This window comes from Balaenoptera borealis (genome assembly GCF_965194805.1).
Source record: "Balaenoptera borealis genome assembly, chromosome: 8".
Taxonomy (NCBI): domain Eukaryota; kingdom Metazoa; phylum Chordata; class Mammalia; order Artiodactyla; family Balaenopteridae; genus Balaenoptera; species Balaenoptera borealis.
Window position 1 is genome coordinate 122,513,936 of NC_138865.1, and position 20,951 is coordinate 122,534,886.

General features: G+C 54.9%; 1 protein-coding gene across 11 annotated transcripts in view; it reads left to right on the forward strand.

Annotated features, from left to right (window-relative positions):
* Positions 1-20,951, forward strand: part of EHMT1 (euchromatic histone lysine methyltransferase 1) — a 152,562-nt gene that overhangs the window by 99,402 nt on the left and 32,209 nt on the right. For 10 of the 11 annotated variants that reach the window (XM_082403130.1, XM_082403136.1, XM_082403131.1 and 7 more), the window contains 9 exons: positions 517-594; positions 1,702-1,822; positions 4,732-4,863; positions 6,834-6,979; positions 13,738-13,881; positions 14,666-14,892; positions 16,132-16,305; positions 17,453-17,535; positions 18,716-18,822. In XM_082403130.1, the coding sequence (XP_082259256.1) occupies positions 517-594; positions 1,702-1,822; positions 4,732-4,863; positions 6,834-6,979; positions 13,738-13,881; positions 14,666-14,892; positions 16,132-16,305; positions 17,453-17,535; positions 18,716-18,822 (1,212 nt within the window). The remainder of the gene's footprint in view (positions 1-516; positions 595-1,701; positions 1,823-4,731; positions 4,864-6,833; positions 6,980-13,737; positions 13,882-14,665; positions 14,893-16,131; positions 16,306-17,452; positions 17,536-18,715; positions 18,823-20,951) is intronic. The other variant, XM_082403137.1, reaches the window with a different exon arrangement.

Below are 20,951 nucleotides of genomic sequence, written 5' to 3' on the forward strand. Positions count from 1 at the left end.
TAGGTAGAGAAGGTGAACCCAGGTGCCTCTGCTGTTCTGTTACGGAAAGATCCCACAGCGTACTTTTCATTAGAAGAAAGTAAGACGCAGAAGCGTGCTGGGTGCTCTGCCCCTGCAGGCAAACACTCCCGTGCTCGCCCGCGGGTGCCCAGCATTGGCAGCAGGTCGAGGCCCTGGGGCTGGGCGGGCTCGCGGGTGGGGGGCGGGTAGGTTTTGCATTTTATATTAGTTTGTGGCCTTTGAAAACCTTTTTGCGGTGAGTGCAGTCTCTCACGCGCCCTGATCTGCATATGTTTGGCGCCCTCGCCCATGCCAGGGGGCCGCCCTCCGAGTCACGTCGGATCGGTGGTCCAGGTCAGCGCGGGAGCCTGGCATGGGGGCCTGGCATGGGGGCAGCCCTTCCGGGCCGGGCTCTCGGGGAGCTGGGACACCTCCAAGGTGTGTCGGGTCAGATCACCTGCCGCCAACGGCTCTCATTGGTTTGTTTTCTTTTTGGCACCCGGCGCGGCTGCTCAGATGGAGGGCGAATCTGAAGAGGAGCAGGAGTCGGCCGGCACCGGGGAGGAGGAGGAGGACGGAGACGAGTCCGATCTGGTAACCTGTGCGCGGGTGACCTGGGGCTCCTGGCAGAGGAGCCACGTGGGAGCCGCAGAGAAAGCGGCCTGAGAGAGCCAGGGAGGGGCCGCCGGGTGGACCGGGCGAGGGAAGATCGAGGCGTCCAAGGTGGAACCGCAGGCCCTCCGCGGGCTGGATGTGGCTCAGAGCTGAGGGGTGCGAGTGACACGACCTCACGGGGGCAGGGTCAGAGGGCGGGGCTGTGGGGGGAGGACGGAGCCTGGCGAGGCAGCGCAGGGAAGGGAGTCTCTGTGCGTGAGAAGGAGAAAGTGGCCACGTGGGTGGCGGAGATGAGCCCTGGGAGGGGCTGTTGTGTCTGGCGATAAACGTGTTTCTTTGAGGTCATCGACTGAAGCGCAGGGGGCTGTGGTGCTGCTCTTGGCAGACTTTCTTCCCGGAGCTTTGCTCTGAAGGGGGCTCAGGGCACCTGGGCGTCTCAGGGGGCCCAACACGAGGGCTCGGGCTCCAGGGCAACTGCTGGAAAGGCCAGTGAGCCGCCCTTAGTGTATCTTTTTATCTCGTGAACACACATTTTAAAATTTCTTTTTCTATCCATAGTTAACAGGGGTTGTGAGATCCTGGTGGTGGAGTCGTTAGAAAGGCTAGTGGTTCATGCTCTGCATCTGCTGTAACTCGTGGCAGTTAGATGCCCTTTCTGCGTCTAGGTTTGAGACACACGTACTCACAGGAATCTCGAAATGTTGTAAATTAATGATAATTTCTTTCCTTGTTCTCCATGTAATGGCTAATTTGGACATAGATTTGAAGCACATTGAGGCTTTGATTGTTCCTTTTCTCATGAGCGAGATGAATGGGTGTATGTAATTAAAAGGGGATTCTTTTACTGAACTTATTTAGTTACTGGTAGAACTTTTTCATTTATTCTTTTTTTGTGCCAAACTCAAGTAACTGAGCTTAGAGTGATATTTAGGGAAAAGCATGAGTGTCTTTAAGAATGTGACCTAGAAAAGTGTCTAAAAGTGAAATTAATCTTCTAGTTGGATTATCACGATACAGCAAGAAAACAACTTTTGCTTTCCGAGCGCCCATGCTTTGCTCTTTCTGTTCCTTTCCCTTGGTTCTCAGAGTTCTGAATCCAGCATCAAGAAGAAGTTTCTCAAGAGGAAAGGGAAGCCTGACAGCCCCTGGATCAAGCCAGCGAGGAAGAGGAGGCGGAGAAGTAAAAAGAAGCCCTGCTCCGTGCTAGGTAAACACGGAGCCACACGCAGGACCCCGGGCGGAAGCGGGCCGTGGGGCCTTGGGGCTGGGGTTCTGTGTAGGACTTCATTTGAACGGAAGACTCCACTGTTGAAAAAAATAAAAACATCAGAAACAGCTTTATTAGAGACCCTCGGGTGATGCCAGGGGGTCTCCTTCCAGCAGGCCCCCGTGGTATGGCCGCACACTGACTGCCCCCACCTTCCCTGTGTCCTGCCCTCATTGTCCTGTGCGGGCCGGGCCCTGGTCCTCACGGTGGCTCTCAGCCCTTTGCTCAGATTCCCTTGATCTGGAGGTAGCCTTGTTAAAGGGACAGCTGGGAAGGGCATGACGTCAAAGTTAGTGGCCTAGGGGCCCCGTCTTTGCAGCTTTGCCATGGAGGACTTGGCGTAGCATGAAGTGTGTGTTGCTGAGGTGTTCGGTTGGTGAGCCTCACCACGTGCGTGTGACAGGAGACCCCTGCCACCCTCGCTGCGCGATGGAGACCTTCCCTCTGCAGCCAGCCCTCCCCCGGCCCGGGCACCTCTGCTCCACGTCGCCTCCGCAGATGGGTTAGCGCTGTGGAGAACGTTTATGGGTGGATCCTTCTCTCTGGCTTCCCCGCGAGTAACTGAGGGTCATCCGTGTTGTTGTTGGCGGGAGGTGTTCCACGCGCAGCTGTCTGTGGTTTGTTTATCCCTCACCTGTTGGACACTTGGTCTCTTTCCAGTTATTGGCCCTTACAGATAAACTGCTGCGGAGTTTGTGTACACATGTTTCTAGAGCAAATGCTCCGTTTATCTGGGGTAAACGTTTAGGAGCGGAGAGTGGCCGGGTCATGCTGTGTGTCTCACTTCGTAGTGCTGCCAGCTGTTTCCCGAAGTGCTTGTCCTGCTCTGCGTTCCCGCAGCAGCACGGGAGGGTCCACCCCGCACTGGCCCCCGCAGCGCTTGCGCGGTCAGTCTCTGATTCCAGCGCTGCTGGGTGGTGTGTGGTGCTGCCTCATTGCGGTTACCGACCAAAGAGCGAGGTTGCACATCTTAGCGTTTATCTTCTCGTAATGCGTTTATACCTTTTGCTTACTTTAAAATCCGAGCGTGTATCTTCTCACTGAGTTGTGACTTCTTTCAGTGTTCTGGATACAAGTCTTTTGTGAGATAGATGTTTGGCAAGTATGTGCACCTACTAAAAGTTTTAAAAAATGTTTGTTGAAGTCTAATTTATGGATTGTTTTCTTTTAAAATTCATGCTTTTCGTGATCTCAGAAATCTTCGACTTAACCAACCCACGGCACAAAGATTTTGTCCCATGTTTTCTTCTTGAAGTTTTATAGTTAGCCCGTACATGTGGGTCTCTGATCCACTTTGAGTGTGTGTGAGTGTGTGTGTGTGTGTGTGTGTGTGTTGTCGGGCAGCTCACTTTTTTGCCTGTGCATTTCCAGCTGTTCCAGCGCCATTGGTTGCATTGACTTTTCTTTCTTCACTTAACCTTTTGAACCTTTGTTGACAGTCACCGTATGGCTGTTTCTAGACTTTCTAGTCTGTTTTATTGATTGATTTTTCTCTATACCAGCACCACAAAGCTGCAGGACTTCTTTCTGTCTTGCACAGTTATTTTAGCGTTCTTCTAGATTCCCCTGATAGAGAAGCAGGTTTACAGAGCTGCCCCTGAAATGCAGAGGGCTGCTGGAGGCCCGTGTGTGACAGTCAGTATCAGACTGGAGTCAGGTGGCCGGTGGGGTTTGTTGACCCACCAGGCCCACATGTGCGTCCCGTGAACCTCCTCTCCTTCACTCGCGTTTCCTTGTCTCTCAACCAGGAATCATCAGCCAAGATCAGAATGCCCCATGTGGTGTCTGCTGTCGGCTGACAAAAGCCTTTGTAGATCCAAGACTAAAAGTTGTTTCGGGTAGAGGCTTCATCTTCACCATCTTGTGTGTAATGTGTAGAATGCCTGCCTAAATAAATATTTAAACGGGAGTTTGAATTTTATTTCCTCCTGTAAAGTGTTTAAAATCGTACAAAGGCTACTCAGTTCCTCAGGTTGGTGATGATTTCTTGCTGGTGGTTGGCTCTTTCCTGCCTGAGATCTAGGTTCAGACTGTGGCCTGAATTCAGAGTCTTTGGGCACCAAACCTCTCTGTGTTATGGCTCGTTCATTTCCCATCATTGAAATAATGTCGATGACAGATATTTAAAACTTGGCTCTGAACTATGGGCATTTGCCCTTTGCTGGTGGTGTTATTATCCTGTGTAAATGCACATTTTCACAGGTTTCTCAGTGAAATGCCCTTAGAATGGCAGTTACCCGGCTGGGCCTCCTGGGACTTGTGGACAGGAGCCCCCTCCCTTGACGGGCCCCTCACTTACACACATTCCTCTCCTTGGCGTGTTCAGATTGTGTTGCCCTCTGGTGGGTGATGTGCTTCGTAAACCCCCTTCTCACAGGAGGACGCTCCCTGCGGCCCTGCAGCCTTTCCTTGTGGATCCTGCAGCCCAGGCGTCTGAGGCTGGGCCGGTTCCACAGTGACGCTAAACGTCTGGGGCTTCTTTAGCTGCTGTACATCAGCTGGTCTTTCAAAGCTGCCATTCAGATTTTACTCTTATATTTTTAAAGTAATATTCACAGAACGTATGTGCACAACGTTTTTATGTGTCCTTGATTATTTGATCAGCTTTTATCTAGCTGGTGTGTTTGTAGAGAAAGATGTTTCCACATGCCCACACCTTTGCTTTCCTCGACACGGCTGCCCTCTCCCCAGGGAGGTCGTGCGGAAATGGGAACCAGCAGAAGTGCGGGATGGGGGCCCGGATGCTATGTGTGTTTGTTGTCTGAGTGGCTCGCGAGTGTCCCGTGGCGCCTCCCGTGGGTCGCGAGGCCCCGGCGCACCGTGTTTGACGTGTGTGCCTTTGAACGCAGGTTCCGAAGCGTACGCATCGTCTTCAGGAAGCGCAGAGCACATGGCACCCAGCGACGGCACGGGGTACATGGAGGTTTCGCTGGACTCCCTGGATCTCCGAGTCAAGGGCACGCTGGCCTCTGACGCAGAAGGTGAGCGTGTGCGTGGCCAGGGCCAGCCGGCGGGGGTGGGGGAGGGAGTGTTTGGTGCCGAGTGGGCAGGGCGCGGGGCCAGTGTGCTGCGCCGTGGCGCTCTAGTGAGGCGGCCCCAGGGGTCGGGTGCAATTGCCCACCAAGGTCAGGAGTCCTGCGAGCCATGCGTGTTTATATGGGGCTCCCAGTGGGAGGTGACCCTCTGCCCTGGCTGCATGCAGGTGGCGTCGTTCTGCACAACGTGGCTTTTTTATGATCCCTGATTCCAACAATGTTGGTGGAAGTGTGTCTTCTCGTCCCTGTTGAGCTGGTGGTGCCCCATGGTGGCATATCTGGAGCCGGGCCTTGAAGTCCCTGGCACTGCAGCTCCGGGGGTCCTTGGCTCTGGGGCTGGGGCCACACACTCCTCGCTGTCTGAAAATCTTTACCAGTGGAAATTAATTAATAGCTGTTTGGCTCTTTTGAAAAATTTCTTTCAAGTGAAACATGGGGAAAATGTAAAATGCTTGTTACTTACACCTCATGGATTTTGCTGCTGTCGGGGTTTAACCAATCATTCTTTAAAGGACAAATAACCAGCTGTTAGCGTTTTGAACACTAGAAGACTTTTGGTTTACTTGTTTAGTTTAGGAAATCACATCTTTAGCTTAAGAAGAAAATCGTAGGCTTGTCTGTCAGAGAAGTAGCCGCTCTTCTTGCTGCACACAGAGCAGAAACCCCTCTCCAGTCATCACCTCATGCCTTCCTTCCCGATGAAGTGACATCTGTGTTTACTGTTTCTAAACCTGCTCTTAGCTTTGTCTCAGGAAGGTGCCGACTTGGACGCCAGCAGGAAGTAGTGCTCGTTTTACCACATTGCCTGGGGTCAGAGGTGAGAGGGCAGCACAGCGGGGGCGCCTGCTGCCCCTGTCTGTTGTCTGAGCTGAGCCCTGGAGGGTGAGGCAGGTGGCCTCTGCCTTTAATGTGTATGTTCAGCTTCTGGTAAAAGTAAGGGCCACGCTGGCGGGAGCCCCTTGGAGGAGGAGGAGAGGCTGCGGGGCGCCATATAAGTTGCTTCCCTGAGGGTGTTCCCTGGATTGACAGCCACCATTGGAGGGACCTGTGGATGTGTCCAGTCACGCAGGGCCTGGGGTGTCAGCACTTTGGAGGGACGAGTCAGGTCCCCCAGTTTTGTGTGCATTTAGTGCTAGGGTTCCAGACCCTCTAGGGGGGCCGCTGTGGGGCCTGAGGCTGGGCAGGAGGGCAGGGGGCCTGGGGCTCCTCGGAGAAGGGCCATGTGACCTGGATGGGTGCGGAGGGTGGGGACGGGTCCTGATTCATGGGGGTCCAGGCGAGCTGGCCTGCCATGTCTGTGGGGACCCCCGCTTACCCTACACCCCTACTTCATTGCACAAGAAGGAACATGAAACGCACCTTCCTTTGGAAGCCGTGGCTGGGTCGAAGGGTCTTTCTGGCCACCGGCCTCTGTCCCCACTGCAAGCCGGCCTAGCTGCGGGCTGCCTTCGTCCCGGTGGTGCCCGCCTTGCCCTGCCTGTAAGTCGGGTCAGGCGGTGATGTGCTGTGCCCAACACTTTCTTCGTGATCCTAGTTTTCTTCTTTGTGTTCCCCAATCCTTTCCTCCTTCCGCCTAATAAGCAGGCTCTTTGCGCTGTTGTAGTGGGTGAGGAACGTTCTAGATGATCAGTAGACAAGCTGCCTCCAAACTCTTTCGGGTTGAACCGAACGTTCGTCTCGTGGCTGCAATTCTAAAACCAAGTGACAAAGACAAGCGCTTTCTGGCTGGGAAGCATGTGGGAAGCGAAGTCCTGGGCGGTCTGGCTCCTGGACCTTGGCTCCCGGGCAGCTGCCCGCGGGCGTGTCTGCAGGGACCGTGTTCGTGCTTTCTGGCCCTGCGGAGGTGGGGCGGGCGGGCCCGAGTGTAGCAAAGCTGTCTGGGCCGTGGCGGCGACACGCATTGTGTGTGACCGCAGGGCTGGCCAACGGTCCCGACGTAGGCGAGACGGACGGCCTTCAGGAGGTGCCCCTCTGCAGCTGCCGGATGGAGACCCCGAAAAGCCGAGAGATCACCACCCTGGCCAACAACCAGTGCATGGCCACGGAGAGCGCGGACCACCAGGTGAGCAGGTTCGCGTTCCTGTGCGAGGGGGGCCCCGCCCGGTGGCGCCAGCGCTGCTCAGGAGGACGGTGCTGGGCGCGCGGCCAGGCGGGAGTGGTGGTTGGGAGCCGACACGGCCGCGGGCGCTGCTCCGCTGAGGTCACGCTTTCCCAAAGGCGTTTCTACTTCGCTGTGAACTCGGACGTGGACGGGTGAGAGGCAGAGCTGCACCTGAGGTTGCTCGCAGCCTCTGCACGGGCCCCGTCACCTTCTTTAGAAGAACTGTCCGTGATGAAAGCGTTGCAGTTGACCTTCTGAACCTGCTGCTCGGCGTCCGAGCCGCCAGCACTTGGGTCTGTCCCGCTCCGCTCGCTGGGCTTTGAGCCAGCGTTTAGCACCTGTCTCCTGTAACAGAAGTAACAGTAGTTCCCATTATCACGTGACGCCTAGCTGGTGGTCAGACGTCTGTGTTCTCTGCTCTGGCTGAATCCAGGTGGGTTCCGCCCACCCTCCTGCGCCCCGCCACTGGCCCGGGGCCCGTCATTCCCTTTAGTTCCCGAATCTTAGGACTGGAGGTCGGAGTTCGTCCAGGTGCTGAGATTGTCCCTGCGTTCCGGCCGGCCCTGGTGGGGTCACTGTGAGGTCGAGTTCCTGCCCTCGGTCCGTTGTCCGGTGAGAGGTTGCAGGGTGGCGGCTCCACGGTTCTCTTTTTTTTTTTTTTTAATTTTTTTTTTTTTTATTGTTTTTGGCTGCGTTGGGTCTTTGTTGCTGCGCGCAGGCTTTCTCTGGTTGCGACGAGCGGGGGCTACTCTTCATTGCGGTGCACAGGCTTCTCATTGCGGTGGCTCCTCTTGTTGCAGAGCACAGGCTCTAGGCGCACGGGCTTCAGTAGTTGTGGCACGCGGGCTCCGTAGTTGTGGCTCGTGGGCTCTAGAGCGCAGGCTCAGTAGTCGTGGCACACGGGCTTAGTTGCTCCGTGGCATGTGGGATCTTCCCGGACCAGGGCTCGAACCCTTGTCCCCTGCATTGGCAGGCGGATTCTTAACCACTGCGCCACCAGGGAAGCCCTCCACGGTTCTCTTGTTCCTCCTGCAGTGACAATCTGGTGTCTCTGGAACAGAGCTTCCTCACCTGCTGGGGCTGTTTGTGCCCCTGAGACATGCTTCATCCTGGGTTCGCAGCACAACTAGTGACTTCGTGGTCTCTTTTGCTGCTCTTCCGAGTAATGAGTTGGTGCCTTGACGCCTTCTGGTGCCCCTCCCCCCGCTCCCCAAAGTTCATCTTAGGAACTCACAGTCTTTTCTCTTTTCAACCTGTTACATATAAAATTTTTTGTTGTACAATGAAATATAAATCCAGAAAACAATGCAAGACAAATGTCTGGCCTAATGAGTCTCTCTAGGGTGGGCACTCTGGTAACCATTTCCCAGGGTCAGGAAGTAGGATTGGCCCCAAATAGCTGCCACCCGGCTTCCGTGTTTTCTAAATGGTTTTGCCAGCCATACAGGTGTCCCTAGACGCTGTTGCCCATTTGTCCTTTCTCTTCCTTTCCCTTTATGTGTGGAGCAACCGGGCCATTTGACCCCGTGGTCTGAGCAGTGGCTCCCATGCTCACGGAGCCTCCAGCGCCTCTGTCTGCAGTTTATACAGAGGTGGACCCGGCTCAGCTGAGGGGAGTTTAGTCCAAGGTAAAGGCTCGTGATATCTGGTTGCCTCTCTTTTTCTGATGTTGGCAGCTGTTGAGTCTTCATGCCTGTATTTATTAATTCATCAGAGGTTCCAAAACGGTGACGTTGTGTCGCTTACTGCTCATTTGTTAGCTGGATGGTTTCATAAAGAGCCTTGTCATCTCGTCTGCTCTTTTGTTACCCAGCAGAACATCTCAGAGGAAGGACCGCACTGGTGCTTGAGCCTTTCTCTTTATTTCCTAGTTGTTCAGGTAATGAATTTGTTCTCTGTCATCTTCTGAGGTTGGCCAGTTCTTACTTTTAAAATATCATTATGGGGGCTTCCCTGGTGGTGGCACAGTGGTTAAGGATCTGCCTGCCGATGCAGGGGACACGGGTTCGAGCCCTGGTCTGGGAAGATCCCACATGCCGCAGAGCGGCTAGGCCCATGAGCCACGACTACTGAGCCTGCGTGTCTGGAGCCTGTGCTCCGCAATGGGAAAGGCCGCGACAGTGAGAGGCCCGTGCACCGCGATGAAGAGTGGCCCCCGCTCGCCGGAACTGGAGAAAGCCCTCGCACAGAAACGAAGACCCAACACACCCAAAAATAAATAAATAAATAAATTCATAAAATATCATTATGAACTCATGTGTTTAAACAGATTTGACGGGTTCTAATCTTTCTGTCGTTGTTATTATTACTGTTAATATTATTACTTTTTAATTTTTATTTATTTATTATTATTTATTTTTGGCTGTGTTGGGTCTTTGTTTCTGTGCGAGGGCTTTCTCTAGTTGCGGCAAGCGGGGGCCACTCTTCATCGCGGTGCGTGGGCCTCTCACTGTCGCGGCCTCTCTCATTGCGGAGCACAGGCTCCAGATGCGCAGGCTCAGTAGTTGTGGCGCACGGGCCTAGTTGCTCCGCGGCATGTGGGATCCTCCCAGGCCAGGGCTCGAACCCGCGTCCCCTGCACCGGCAGGCAGATTCTCAACCACTGTGCCACCAGGGAAGCCCTATTATTATTATTGAAGCTTCACCCTCCCCACCCCTTGGCCTGCAGGACCCTCTTCATATTGGACTCTTTTAGGGGATATGCATGGTCAAACTATTTCTGTAACGATACTAAAAAGTTAAGTGCCTTTTCACTTACTCTTTCACAGAGTGTACAGTGGCATTTTGTACGTTTACAAGACCTATGTAACTCAGGGAATGAGTGATTTTCATGGTGTTACAAAATCATTCACAGTGCAAGACACATGGATGGATTTTAGTGTAACGGTACTAAACTTGTGGACAGTGGATTGAGATTTTTACATTGCAGCAAATCTTTTTGAGAAACTACCCCTTGTAGAGTTTTGCTGTGGTGTCAGAGAAGAATGTCCACATTTGTCTGCTCTGAATGCAGAAGCAGATATGAGGTTCATCTGTCTTATTAAACCAGATATTAAAGAGTTTTGTGAACAATATAAAACAATGACATTTCTCATTAACTTTTTTAAAAGTAATTTTTTAATTAAAATACATTCTTTACATGATGGGTTTATTGCTATTTTTAAATAAATTAATATTTTAAAATTTTCTTTCTTAATTTCTAACATGGTAAATATTAATAGACGTACCCCATTTGGACAAAAGCTCTTTGGGACCTTTGGTAATTTTTAAGAGTATAAAAGAACACTGAACCCGGAGCTTTTGAGAACCACTGTTCTCGATGTTCTTTTCTTCATTTCTCTTGTCCCTGTCCTGCTCACTTTCAGCTCAGCTTTGTCCTGGTGTCCTCGTGCCCCGAACTAGAAGGGGTCCAGGCAGGTTGGGTTTGAGGGTTCCTGGCGGCTGGCCCGCACTGGCCCCAGGTCTTAGGCAGCCCCAGACTTGCTGGGATTGGGCAGGGTCTCTCCCAGGTCGCCTGCTCTTCTCAGCCCCAGGGAGGACCTTTTGGTACCTTGGTTCCCCCCTGTCCTTGGGTCCACGAGACACTGCCTCGCTGTGTCCCTCTTCCCCCATCCTCCCCCCTCCTCCTGCCCAGGCACCAGTGTCTAGCAGGCCCACCCTTACCCATTTGCATCCTGTGGCCTTTGGTTTTCATTTAAATGTCGTCTCTGGGTTTTGGTTTTGCTGTCTAGTTGCTCTGTTTTCTGTGGGATTCCAGGAAATTCTTAAGCTGCTGCTGTTTTGCCAAAAATATTTTTTCTCTTTCGATGCTCAGGTTGCCTCGGCCTTAGCTGGCAGCAGCCCCTCAGAGCTAATAGCTCCTTCGTCCTGTGTCTCCTTCCCATCAGCTTTATTGAGGCATAATTCACACACTCGAGGTCACCTTTCTGAGTGTGTGTCTCTGAGTCACATGAGTGACATGAGTGACTCAGATCACACGAGTGACACGTGTGACAGATGCACACGATCGTGCGACCAACACGCTCCTCTGATTTCTGTGCGAGGGAGGGGTGTTGACTCTTCAGCTTGGGCTGTTTTTACGTGACTCCTGTCTTCTTGGGGGTCGACTGTGTCCTTGGGGATTCGGGGTGTCTGGTGCTGACACAGGACGCCCCCCACCGCCGCCGGACCTGTGCTGCCTGTACGTTTGGAGGTCTCTTTAGACAGCGTGTCCTGCACAGGGCCTGATAGTCTCCGTCTTCCCAGTGGTGTGTTTGGATCATCCCCATTGCACTTATCAGGGTAGCTGGGTTACAGTCTGACATCTTAATAGTGCTAAGAGTTATGCCATCTGTTCTTCCTTTTTCTTCATTTTCTGCCTCTTGGGTTGAATGCCCCCCGCCCCTCGCTGCGCTGGGTCTTTGTTGTGGCATGCGGGATCTTTTGTTGTGGCGCGCGGGCTGCTCTCTAGTTGTGGCTCACGGGCTCCAGAGCGCGTGGGCTTAGTTGCCCCGAGGCATGTGGGATCTTAGTTCCCTGGACAGGGATCGAACTCGTGTCCCCTGCATTGGAAGGCGGATTCTTAACCACTGGACCACCGGGGAAGTCCCGGGTTGGAATTTTTTATGATTCCAATTTATTCTGCTGTTGGCTTTATTTTTTACGTATTTTCCTCACGTTTTCACCAGTTACTCTGGAGTTTCTAACATACATCCTTCGTTTATCACGGTCTTGCTTGAATTGATATCGTACCACTTAACATGTAATGTAAGACTCTTACATGCGTGGGCCCAAATCCTGTCTCCCATCTTTTGTCGTACGTTTCAGTTTCACATATGCTATTATTTTTGTACACGCTCATCTTTTAGACTGAGTAACCGTAATCATCTCTTGTTTCCCTTTATTTAAACTGCATCCAGAGCGAATTCTCTTTTGTTTGTTCGAAAAAGTCCTTGTTTTGCTTCCAATTTTGAGAGAGACTTTGATGGGTACAGAATTCTGGGCACTTAGAGACGTCGGTCGGTGTTGCCGTCCGAAAGTCCCGAGGAGAGGCCGCGGCCCTCGTCGCTGTGGTCCTCTGCGCTGACCTCTGAGCCTGAAGTGTGGGGTTGTGCTGCTCTCTCTTGGTGTTTGTCCTCTTTAGGTTTCTCTGAGCTTCTTGGACTTGTACCTGGTGTCTCTGTTTTCCTAGAAAATCAGTTCCTGCCCAGCGGCTCTTTATTTTTTCTCTTTCCCAAACCAGTCACTCGACGCCGGCTCGTGGGATGTCGTCTCACAGCTGATGGGGGCTCCGCACTTGCGCTCTCTTCCCATTTTGGCGTCCGACGGTTTCTGTTGACCTTCCTCCTCGCTGAGTGTACTTGAGCCAGTCAGAGGCCTCCGCCTCTGTCTCCTGATGGCCTCGCGGGTCCTGGTGGTGGTGGTGGGGCGTCCTGGTGGCTGTTTGTTGCCCCCCACCCGCTGCTGGAGACCCTGAATGTCCGTGACGTGGGCTGCGGGTGGGTCTCAGGGTCCCTCCCCCCAAGCAACCCTTGGCCCCTTTTACTTTTCCTCCTGGGATTTTCTCCATGTTCTCAAATACCTGCTTTCTACCCTCCTTTCCTGACCTCTCCTTTGAGGTGTTGTCTGAAGGTTCTTACTGTGGGAGGGGTGCCCCCACCCCCCGCACCGCGGTCTGCATCTGTCTGTCCCTCCCTCCGTCGGCCGAGGCGGGAGCCTCTTTGCTGTTTTCGTGGAAGCGTCCACAGCTGAGCCAGGGGTTTCCTCTCCTGAGCAACCTTTCCTTTTTCTCAGAGTTAGTAATTACCTCGTTTCTCATTGTTTTCTTTGTGCCTGTTACTGATTCCACCCCAAACTGATGGACTTGCTCACTTTGTAGGATTTTCGGACACATCGGTCCCTCTCAGCGGGGGGCGCGTTGCCTCAGCAGCTCCTTGAGGGAGGTTCCTGGGGGGAAGGTCTGGGCCGATCCTCTCCTGTCGCCGCGGCTTCACGGGCGCAGTTTCCTCTCATGTCCCGGTCACGTCCCCGTCTGCTTTGGGCCGTCCGCGTCTCGGGAGCCCCGGCCCCCCCTCTGGGTCCTCTCTGCGGAGCCTCCAGCCTTCTCACTTCTCCATTTTCCACATTTTTGACTTTTTGCTTTACTTTAGAAAATTCCCTCCGTCTCCCAGCGCTTCCATGGAAATTTCACTTCTCCCTCCTATCTGGTGCTGAGAGCTTGTTTTTGTGCCCTCCCTCGTGGCCTCCTGTTCCAGCCTCAGAGCCGCCTGGGCCCCTTTCCTGGGGGCATTGGCCCCGTCCCGCCCCCATCTCTGGGCTCCATGGAGTCTCTGAGAACGGGCTCCCTTGAGGAACAGGCGAGGAGGAAGCCGGGGCTGGGGGCGCGTCGCCCGCACCAGCGGCCAGGAGGCGAGGGTCCTTGTTGGAAGGCGCCAGGGCGACAGCGGACGCGGGCGGGTCGCCTGAGTGCTGGTGGGTCCTGCGGATTCTCTGCCCTCCCCGCTGCTGGCTGTGCTCCCTGGCATGTGTCCTGTTCCCTTCGATGCCCCAGCCCCCAGCCCAGACTGTTCTCCTCACGCGGCCGCTGTGACCCCCTGGTCCGTGAACCGGCGGCATAGCCCCACATCACATCACGGAGGACCCGGCCGCCTTCCTGCTTTGATTTCCTGATCCCCACCCCCACCCCCCCACCTCCCGCCCTGTGGCATGGCAGTGGCTGACCCAGTCTCGTCTGATTGCAGCTGGGCAGGTGCACGAACAGTGTGGTCAAGCACGAGCTGATGCGCCCGTCCAGCAAGGCGCCGCTCCTGGTGCTGTGTGAAGACCACCGGGGCCGGATGGTGAAGCACCAGTGCTGTCCCGGCTGCGGCTACTTCTGCACCGCCGTGAGTGCCCGGCCCCCTCTCTCCTGCCCTTGGCCTCCGGGGGCACCTGGGCCCCCGGCTCCCTTCCTGCTGCTCACGTGTCTGCCTAGGCAGGGCCGCCTGGCCCTCTACTGCGTCCTGCTCGCCAGTGCCTCCGGGACCTTCTCCATCAGTGACTTCATCCACAGAGGCTCACGTGGCTCACGTGGCCCGCGTTTGGTCTCCGTGTGGCCCTTGGTGCTGCTGGGCCCAGAGCCTCTCCCCAGGGGCTTCTCCGGACATCACACCTGTGCGCCCTCCCCATCCTCATCGTCCTTTTCTGCTTCTGCTGGAAAGAGGTTCCCGGGGAGAGTGCCGCTCCGGCTGCTCCTCACCCCGGAGCCCTGGCCTGAGGTCGGGTCGCCTGAAGGGCCTGGTGTCGGGCGCTCTCTGCCAAGGGCTGTTGGCGGCACCTCCCTCCTCGGGCTTTTGCTTCTGGGAGTCTCTTCCCGGGTGTGTCTTCCGTGGGTCCGTCTTTGGACTTAGGTGCAGCCCGTCCCCTAGTCAGAGCAGCTGGAGAGTGAGGCCTCGGGCTCCTCGGGGCGCGGGGATGGGGATTTTCTCTCCTTCAAATAGCATGTGTGTGGACATGCCTTGGGAGGGGCCCCGTGGACGCAGGGCATCATTTCTCCTCACCCGGAGAGGGGCTGGGAGCCCCCCGGGCTCTGGCTTCCTGCCCCCACACAGCGCTCAATTCTGGGCTTTGCTTGTTCTTTTGCGTATTAGCCCCAATTAAAAGAGTGATTCCTCGCCTTCCTGTTTTTAGGGTAATTTTATGGAATGTCAGCCCGAGAGCAGCATCTCTCACCGTTTCCACAAAGCCTGTGCCTCTCGCGTCAACAATGCCAGTTACTGCCCCCACTGTGGGGAGGAGACCGCCAAGGCCAAAGAGGTGACTGTCGCAAAAGCAGACACGACCTCCACCGTGACGCTGGCCCCCGGGCAGGAGAAGAGCTCCACGGTGGAGGGCAGGGCCGACACCACCACCGGCAGGTACGGTGTCCCCCGAGCCCTCAGAGTTCACCTGGCAATGCCCGTCTGTGATCGTTGCTCATGTCTTCCGACTTGCCAGATGTCTCCCAGCTGGCTCGCGCGCGCTATGATTTCTGACGCGTGAGGCTGTGAGGCGTGCTGACTTTTCGTTTGCTCGCTGCCACCGTGCACACGTCTCTTCTGCACTCAGTGTAGTTTGGTACATTTCTTTGCCTGTTTTTGAACCAGTATCACACCATCCTAATTGATGTGGTATCACAGTATTTTCGGTCGAAGCACAGTACTCCCATAGGTAGCTGTTAGTATACACCTGAAACATCAGCCCCTGTACCCACGTGTACCTGTGCGCGCCTGTCCCTACCCATCTGTACCTGTGCGCACCTGTCCCTACCCATCTGTACCTGTGTGTAGTGTATGATATGAAACATTAGTGTCAGCTGCTGTAGTCTGCTGTTACTGCGTCATGTTTTGGAGGCCCTAGCTGAACACAGAAGAAACAGTCTTTAAAAGAGAAGGATTGATATTGGAAACATATAATTTTCTTCTCAGAAGTATTCAGTAGAAATAGCTGAAGAACTCATAAAGCTAAATGGAGTCAGTCAGCCAGAGGATCAGGTAAGAAAAGGTGTCAGAAGCCTTGTCCCCACCAGTGTGTCCAGCTAGAGGCCAGGGTGACAGAGAGAGAGCCTTTCAAAACAGCAACAAAACCCGTAACCTACCTAGGAAAAAGCAAGCGATATCACACTGATAAAAAAGGAAACTGTAAAACTTCACTGAAGGTCATTTAAGAGACTCGAATTGTAGACATTCAAAACTGAATATTGGAATGGTGTCGACTCCTTCGTATTATTCTGTATTAATTGTATTAATCTATAAATTTAATGATTTTTGAGTCAAAATTCCAAGGTGTCCCTTGCGTTGGGAGGGCAGTGGACTTTAGATTCAACCTGAAGTTCATTCGCTAAAGCATATTTGAACATTTGGCCAAAAGTCCTGGGAAAGCCGCCCTCACTTCTGAATGCCCTTTTTCTCTGGGATTTGATTCTGAGTCTGGGCTCTTCCCTCCAGGGGCTGAGCAGATAGATGGTCAGTGAACCTGAGGCTGTTTTCACGCTCAGAAGAGCAGCGCAGTTGGAGGGTCCGAGTGAATCATGTTTTGTGTTTTCATTGGTTTCCACAAGAAGGGAGAGTTCCACGTCTCTAAAACTCAGAATTCCACTTATTTCTTCCTCCCCGAAGCACTGCTGGACCCCCGCTCTCAGAGGATGACAAGCCGCAGAGCACAGCCCCCCAGGTGCCCGAGGCCTTCGACCCCATGGGGCCGGCCGGGCTGGGGAAGCCAGCGCCCGGCCTCTCCCAGGGACCCGGGAAGGAGACCCTGGAGAGCGCACTCATCGCCCTGGACTCGGAGAAGTAAGGCCTGGCCCAGCCGCGCCCTGGCCTGGCACTCCCTTCCTGCAGGCCCCTCCCTCCAGGTCCTCCTGCGCGAGTCAGCTGCCGGCACTTCCGCGCGCGTCCTGGTCCCCCTGCGGGGTCCGGTGCTTGCCAGGACCACACGCCCCAGCTGTCTGCGCCCCCAGGGCCGTGGCATTCCCAGGAGGTCGCCGAGGCCTCCCTTAGGTCTCCTGTTAGCATTGGCCATCAGGACCGTGCACCTTCTTTTCCGTTATTTCGGGAAACGATTGCAGGTTACTGTCCGTTAGGCTAGGAGCAAAGTGATCCTCTGAAGGCATAGCGAGGACAGTCCTGGGAGGCTCTGGCACACGTTTCCCTGGACACGCTGACCGTGGCTCTGACCTCAGGACGTTAGAGCCAGTGCCACTCTGTGGCTGCTCGTCTGTGAAAGGAGAGTTTGGAGCAGGTGGCCCCTCGGTTGTCCCTGCGGCTCCCATTACTGCAGCCCAGCTGTGGCTCTGCAGGAGGGCCCGGTGCCCCGACCCATGAGCGCACAGGTGTGCACTGGTCATGGGGTTCCACGGTCAGGGCTCCGGCCAGGCCGTGCGGCTCCCTCCCTCAGAGCTGCACCTTCCTGCCTTGCTTCTTCGGAAGTTGTAGCGTTGGGACACGGTCCTGAGTCCCCACGGCTTTTTCTCTGTCCGCCTCCAGCCTGGTCTCTGGCCCTGGTCTTACGGTGACTGTCCGGCCCCCTGCCCTACTCACTGGGTCCAGACTCTGTACCGTGAAGAGGGTGGGTGTAGCTGGGTGTGACACGCTGCCCCCACCACCTCGGGGGTCCCTTGACCTCATGCTATAGAGAAGCAGCTCGCTCTGTGCCCTGCACGGAATGCAGAACCTCAGGAACCATTCTCGTGCTGTGGGTGAAGGAGATGGTCACTAATTTTGGTTCTTTTTACTGTGAGATGCCTGGTGGGTGTGGCATCCTTGACCTTGAGGCTGGGCAGGTGGGCCCAGCCCAGGCCTTCCAGCCTGCAGGTGCTGTGTGTGTGTGTGTGTGTGTGTGTGTGTGTGTGTGTGTGTGTGTGTGTGTGTGTGTGTGTGTGTGTGTGTGTGTGTGGGGTGGGGAGCCTGTGCTTACTGCTGTCTTGTGCTCTCTCCGCAGACCCAAGAAGCTCCGCTTCCACCCGAAGCAGCTGTACTTCTCGGCCCGGCAAGGGGAGCTGCAGAAGGTGCTGCTCATGCTGGGTAGGTGGCCGCACCTGTCAGCGCCTCTCGGTCACTGCCCGCTGTGTCCTGCTCTGCCCCGTTTCTCTGGCTGGTGCACACAGGCCGCCTCTGGTGTTCAGCCCATTCGCAGGGTTCGTGCTCAGTCGCGTGCCCTCCCCATCCGCATCATCCTTTTCTGCTTCTGCTGAAAAGAGGTTCCCGGGGAGAGTGCTGCTCTGGAAGTATTCTCTAGGAGTTCCTCGTTTTTGTTTTTTTTTTTGTACGGGTCTTACTTGTGGCACGTGGAATCTTTGTTGCCGCATGCGGGCTCTTAGTTGGGGCATGCGGGATTTAGTTCCCTGACCAGGCATCGAACCTGGGCCCCCTGCACTGGAAGTGCAGAGTCTTAACCACTGGACCCCCAGGGAAGTCCCAGGAATTACCCGTTTTTAAACAGGGATTAAGTATGTGATTATTAGATGAAGAAGAGACGTCGACTCTATGAAAGCAGAGTTAGCCAGCTGGGCTGTTGTGCCGTGCGGATGGAGTTGGCGCCCTCGTGTGCAGGGTGCGGCCCTTCTGGCACTTGTGTTTTCAGTGTGTACCTGCCTTTGTGGGTTTTTAACACCTGAAAATGTACTGGTCGGGTCCTTCCCAGCTCCGTCTCCTGCTGAGCAAGGGACAGCGCTTTGATTCTGAGCTCACAGCGTAGGCTTGATTCCTCTGGCTGGAAAAGGCTGATTAAGAATCCTTTTACTTGACAGTTAAGTCAAGAAAGAAGCTTAACGGTTTGCTCTGAAAAAAAAAAAGGTTTTATTTTATGTTGACTGAAATGGCGATTTTAATCATTTTCCTCGTGGACCTTGTGCGATGCCGAGTTCGCCTCGCCGCTCCGTGGTTGGCCTTGTAGCCCGTCTCCACTCCAGGCTGGGAGCTGTGCTCAGCAACCGCCTTCCCTTTGGGCCTGGCCTGGGGGTCCTGCTCCCTGTGGAGCATCCATCCTGGGGCCCCTCCACCCTCACGCTCGGGCCCGGGCCTGGGGACGGGAGAGACGGGGGAGCCCAGAGTTAGATGAGGGTGTCTAGGAGGAGCGCAGGTGCTGGGGGTCTCTGACCACAGGCCTGCCTGTCGGTTCCGCCTGGAGCCTTGCCAGCCCTTGCGCTATCGCGGGCTCTGGGGGCTGCACCTGTGGTAACTGGCACCTCCTGTTTGTTTGCAGTTGACGGGATCGACCCCAACTTCAAGATGGAGCACCAGAACAAGCGCTCGCCCCTGCACGCTGCGGCGGAGGCCGGCCACGTGGACATCTGTCACATGCTGATTCAGGTCAGACGCGGTCTTCTCGGGGCCACCAAAGCGAGACAGCCTGGCCTGGGTCCCGAGAGCCGGGCAGCCCAGCGGTGCCGGAGGCTCCCAGGCCCACCCGCCCTGGCTCTGCCCAGTGCCCTCAGCGCCTCCGCTGCCTCTCCTGCCAGTCACGCCGCCTCTGGAAATGGCGCACTGCCTTTCAGTGTTTGACTTGTTGTTCTAGTTCGTTTGGGTTTTTAGTGTCACCGGACTTCCTGGTGTGGGAGGGTTTAGCTCAGGCGTGCACACATGCCTCCGCCTACCCCCCGCCCTGCGCCAAGAGCTTGCGTTCCGTGGTTGTGTAAATGTGTCCTGGACCGATCCCCCCACCAATCCACCCCGAGCAGACAGACTGGCCCTGTGTCATCTGGGAAGCACATTGCCCACCCTGGGACTGCCGCTGCTCTGGGACATCCCTCCCCTGGCCCGTGTTGGGGCCCCTGTTTCCCAGAGGCCACCTTTAAGCCAGGTGTTTATCTCTGGACCCTTCAGGAAATTTCCTTTCACCCATGGGTCTGGAGTTTCCCCACAGCCCAGGTTCAGGTCTGGGAGATTTTCTGTCTGGGCTCCAGGTCCCTCCGCAAGTGCCTGTGTTTACCTGTTGCACCTTCTGGACTCACGCTTTGTCCAGCTTTTCTGAGCGGTGCTCTCGGCCTGACCCTCGGCTCCTCTCGGGGTCTCGCCTGTGCTGCCACGTTTTTCTGTAGCCTCTGGGTCTTCCCACAGTGTTTGGAAGCTTTATACCGGTCTGTTCATTCTGGTCTTTCTTATTTCAGGTTTCCCTCAAATGCCTGGTGGATCCTGTTTGTTTGTAAAGGAAGGGACTGAAGTGCCGGTGGTGGGCTCTTGGCTGGGGCCCGTCAGCTGGAGGTTTTCGTGTCGGGTGGGCTTCGGGATGGCTCTGTGTCTGGAGAGGACCGTCCTCTGGGCATCTCTGTTGGGGCCCTGGGCGGACACCCCCCTCCCCCAGGTCTCTTGTCTAGTCACGGCTGCTCTGTGTCACCATCGGCCTGGAGTGTCTGCTTCTTCCTCTTCTCACCTGTGCTATGTGCACAGACTAAGATGTGATTGTGTGAAGTGTGGAGCCTGCTTTTTGCACTGGTGTTGTACAGTGGGGTTACCTGTTGGTTTAGATTTCTAACACCCGAGACCCATTTGTCAGACCCCTCCCAACTTTGGCTCACGCCAGAGGCTCCGTTTGGACAGATCTCTTTAAATAGCATGTAGCCAGCTTCTAAAAAGCTCTATCTGACAGCCTTGGTATTTTAATAGGAATCTTCAGTCTACTTATGCTTACTGTAATTTCTGACATTTAAAATTTATTTCTAATTTCTTATATTGTAGTTTTGATTCTCAGCCTCTTAAAACAAATATTTCTTTTTTTTTTTTTTTTCCTCTCCTTTGCTGCCTTCTTTTGGGTTGACTTTTGTTTTGTCTCATTTCCTTTCTCTTTATTTGCTTGGAAGTTATAGTCTTTGCTTTCTTGCCTCCAGAGGTCACTCTGTGATTCTAACAAGTGGCTGTTACTTGCTCAGTCTTGAGACAGAGGGAGGAGGAGGAGGGGGAGAAAGGACGAGGAAGGAGGAGGAGGGAGGAGGAGGAAGGAGAGGAGGAGGAGGAGGGAGAAGAAGGAGAGGAGGAGGGAAGAGAAGGAGAGGAGGAGGAGGGAGAGGAGGAGGAGGGAGAGGAGGAGGAGGGAGAGGAAGGAGGAGGAGGAAGGAAGAGGAGGAGAGAGAGGAGGAGGAGGAGGGAGAAGAAGGAGAGGAGGAGGAGGAAGGAGAGGAGGAGGAGGAGGAGGGAGAGGAAGGAGGAGGAGGAGGAGGGGGAGAAAGGATGAGGAAGGAGGAGGAGGGAGGAGGAGGAGGAGGGGGAGAAAGGATGAGGAAGGAGGAGGAGGGAGAGAAAGGATGAGGAAGGAGGAGGAGGGGGAGAAAGGATGAGGAAGGAGGAGGAGGGAGGAGGAGGAGGAGGGGGAGAAAGGATGAGGAAGGAGGAGGAGGGAGAGAAAGGATGAGGAAGGAAGAGGAGGAGGGGGAGAAAGGATGAGGAAGGAGGAGGAGGGAGGAGGAGGAGGAGGGAGAGGAGGAGGAGGAGGGAGAGGAAGGAGG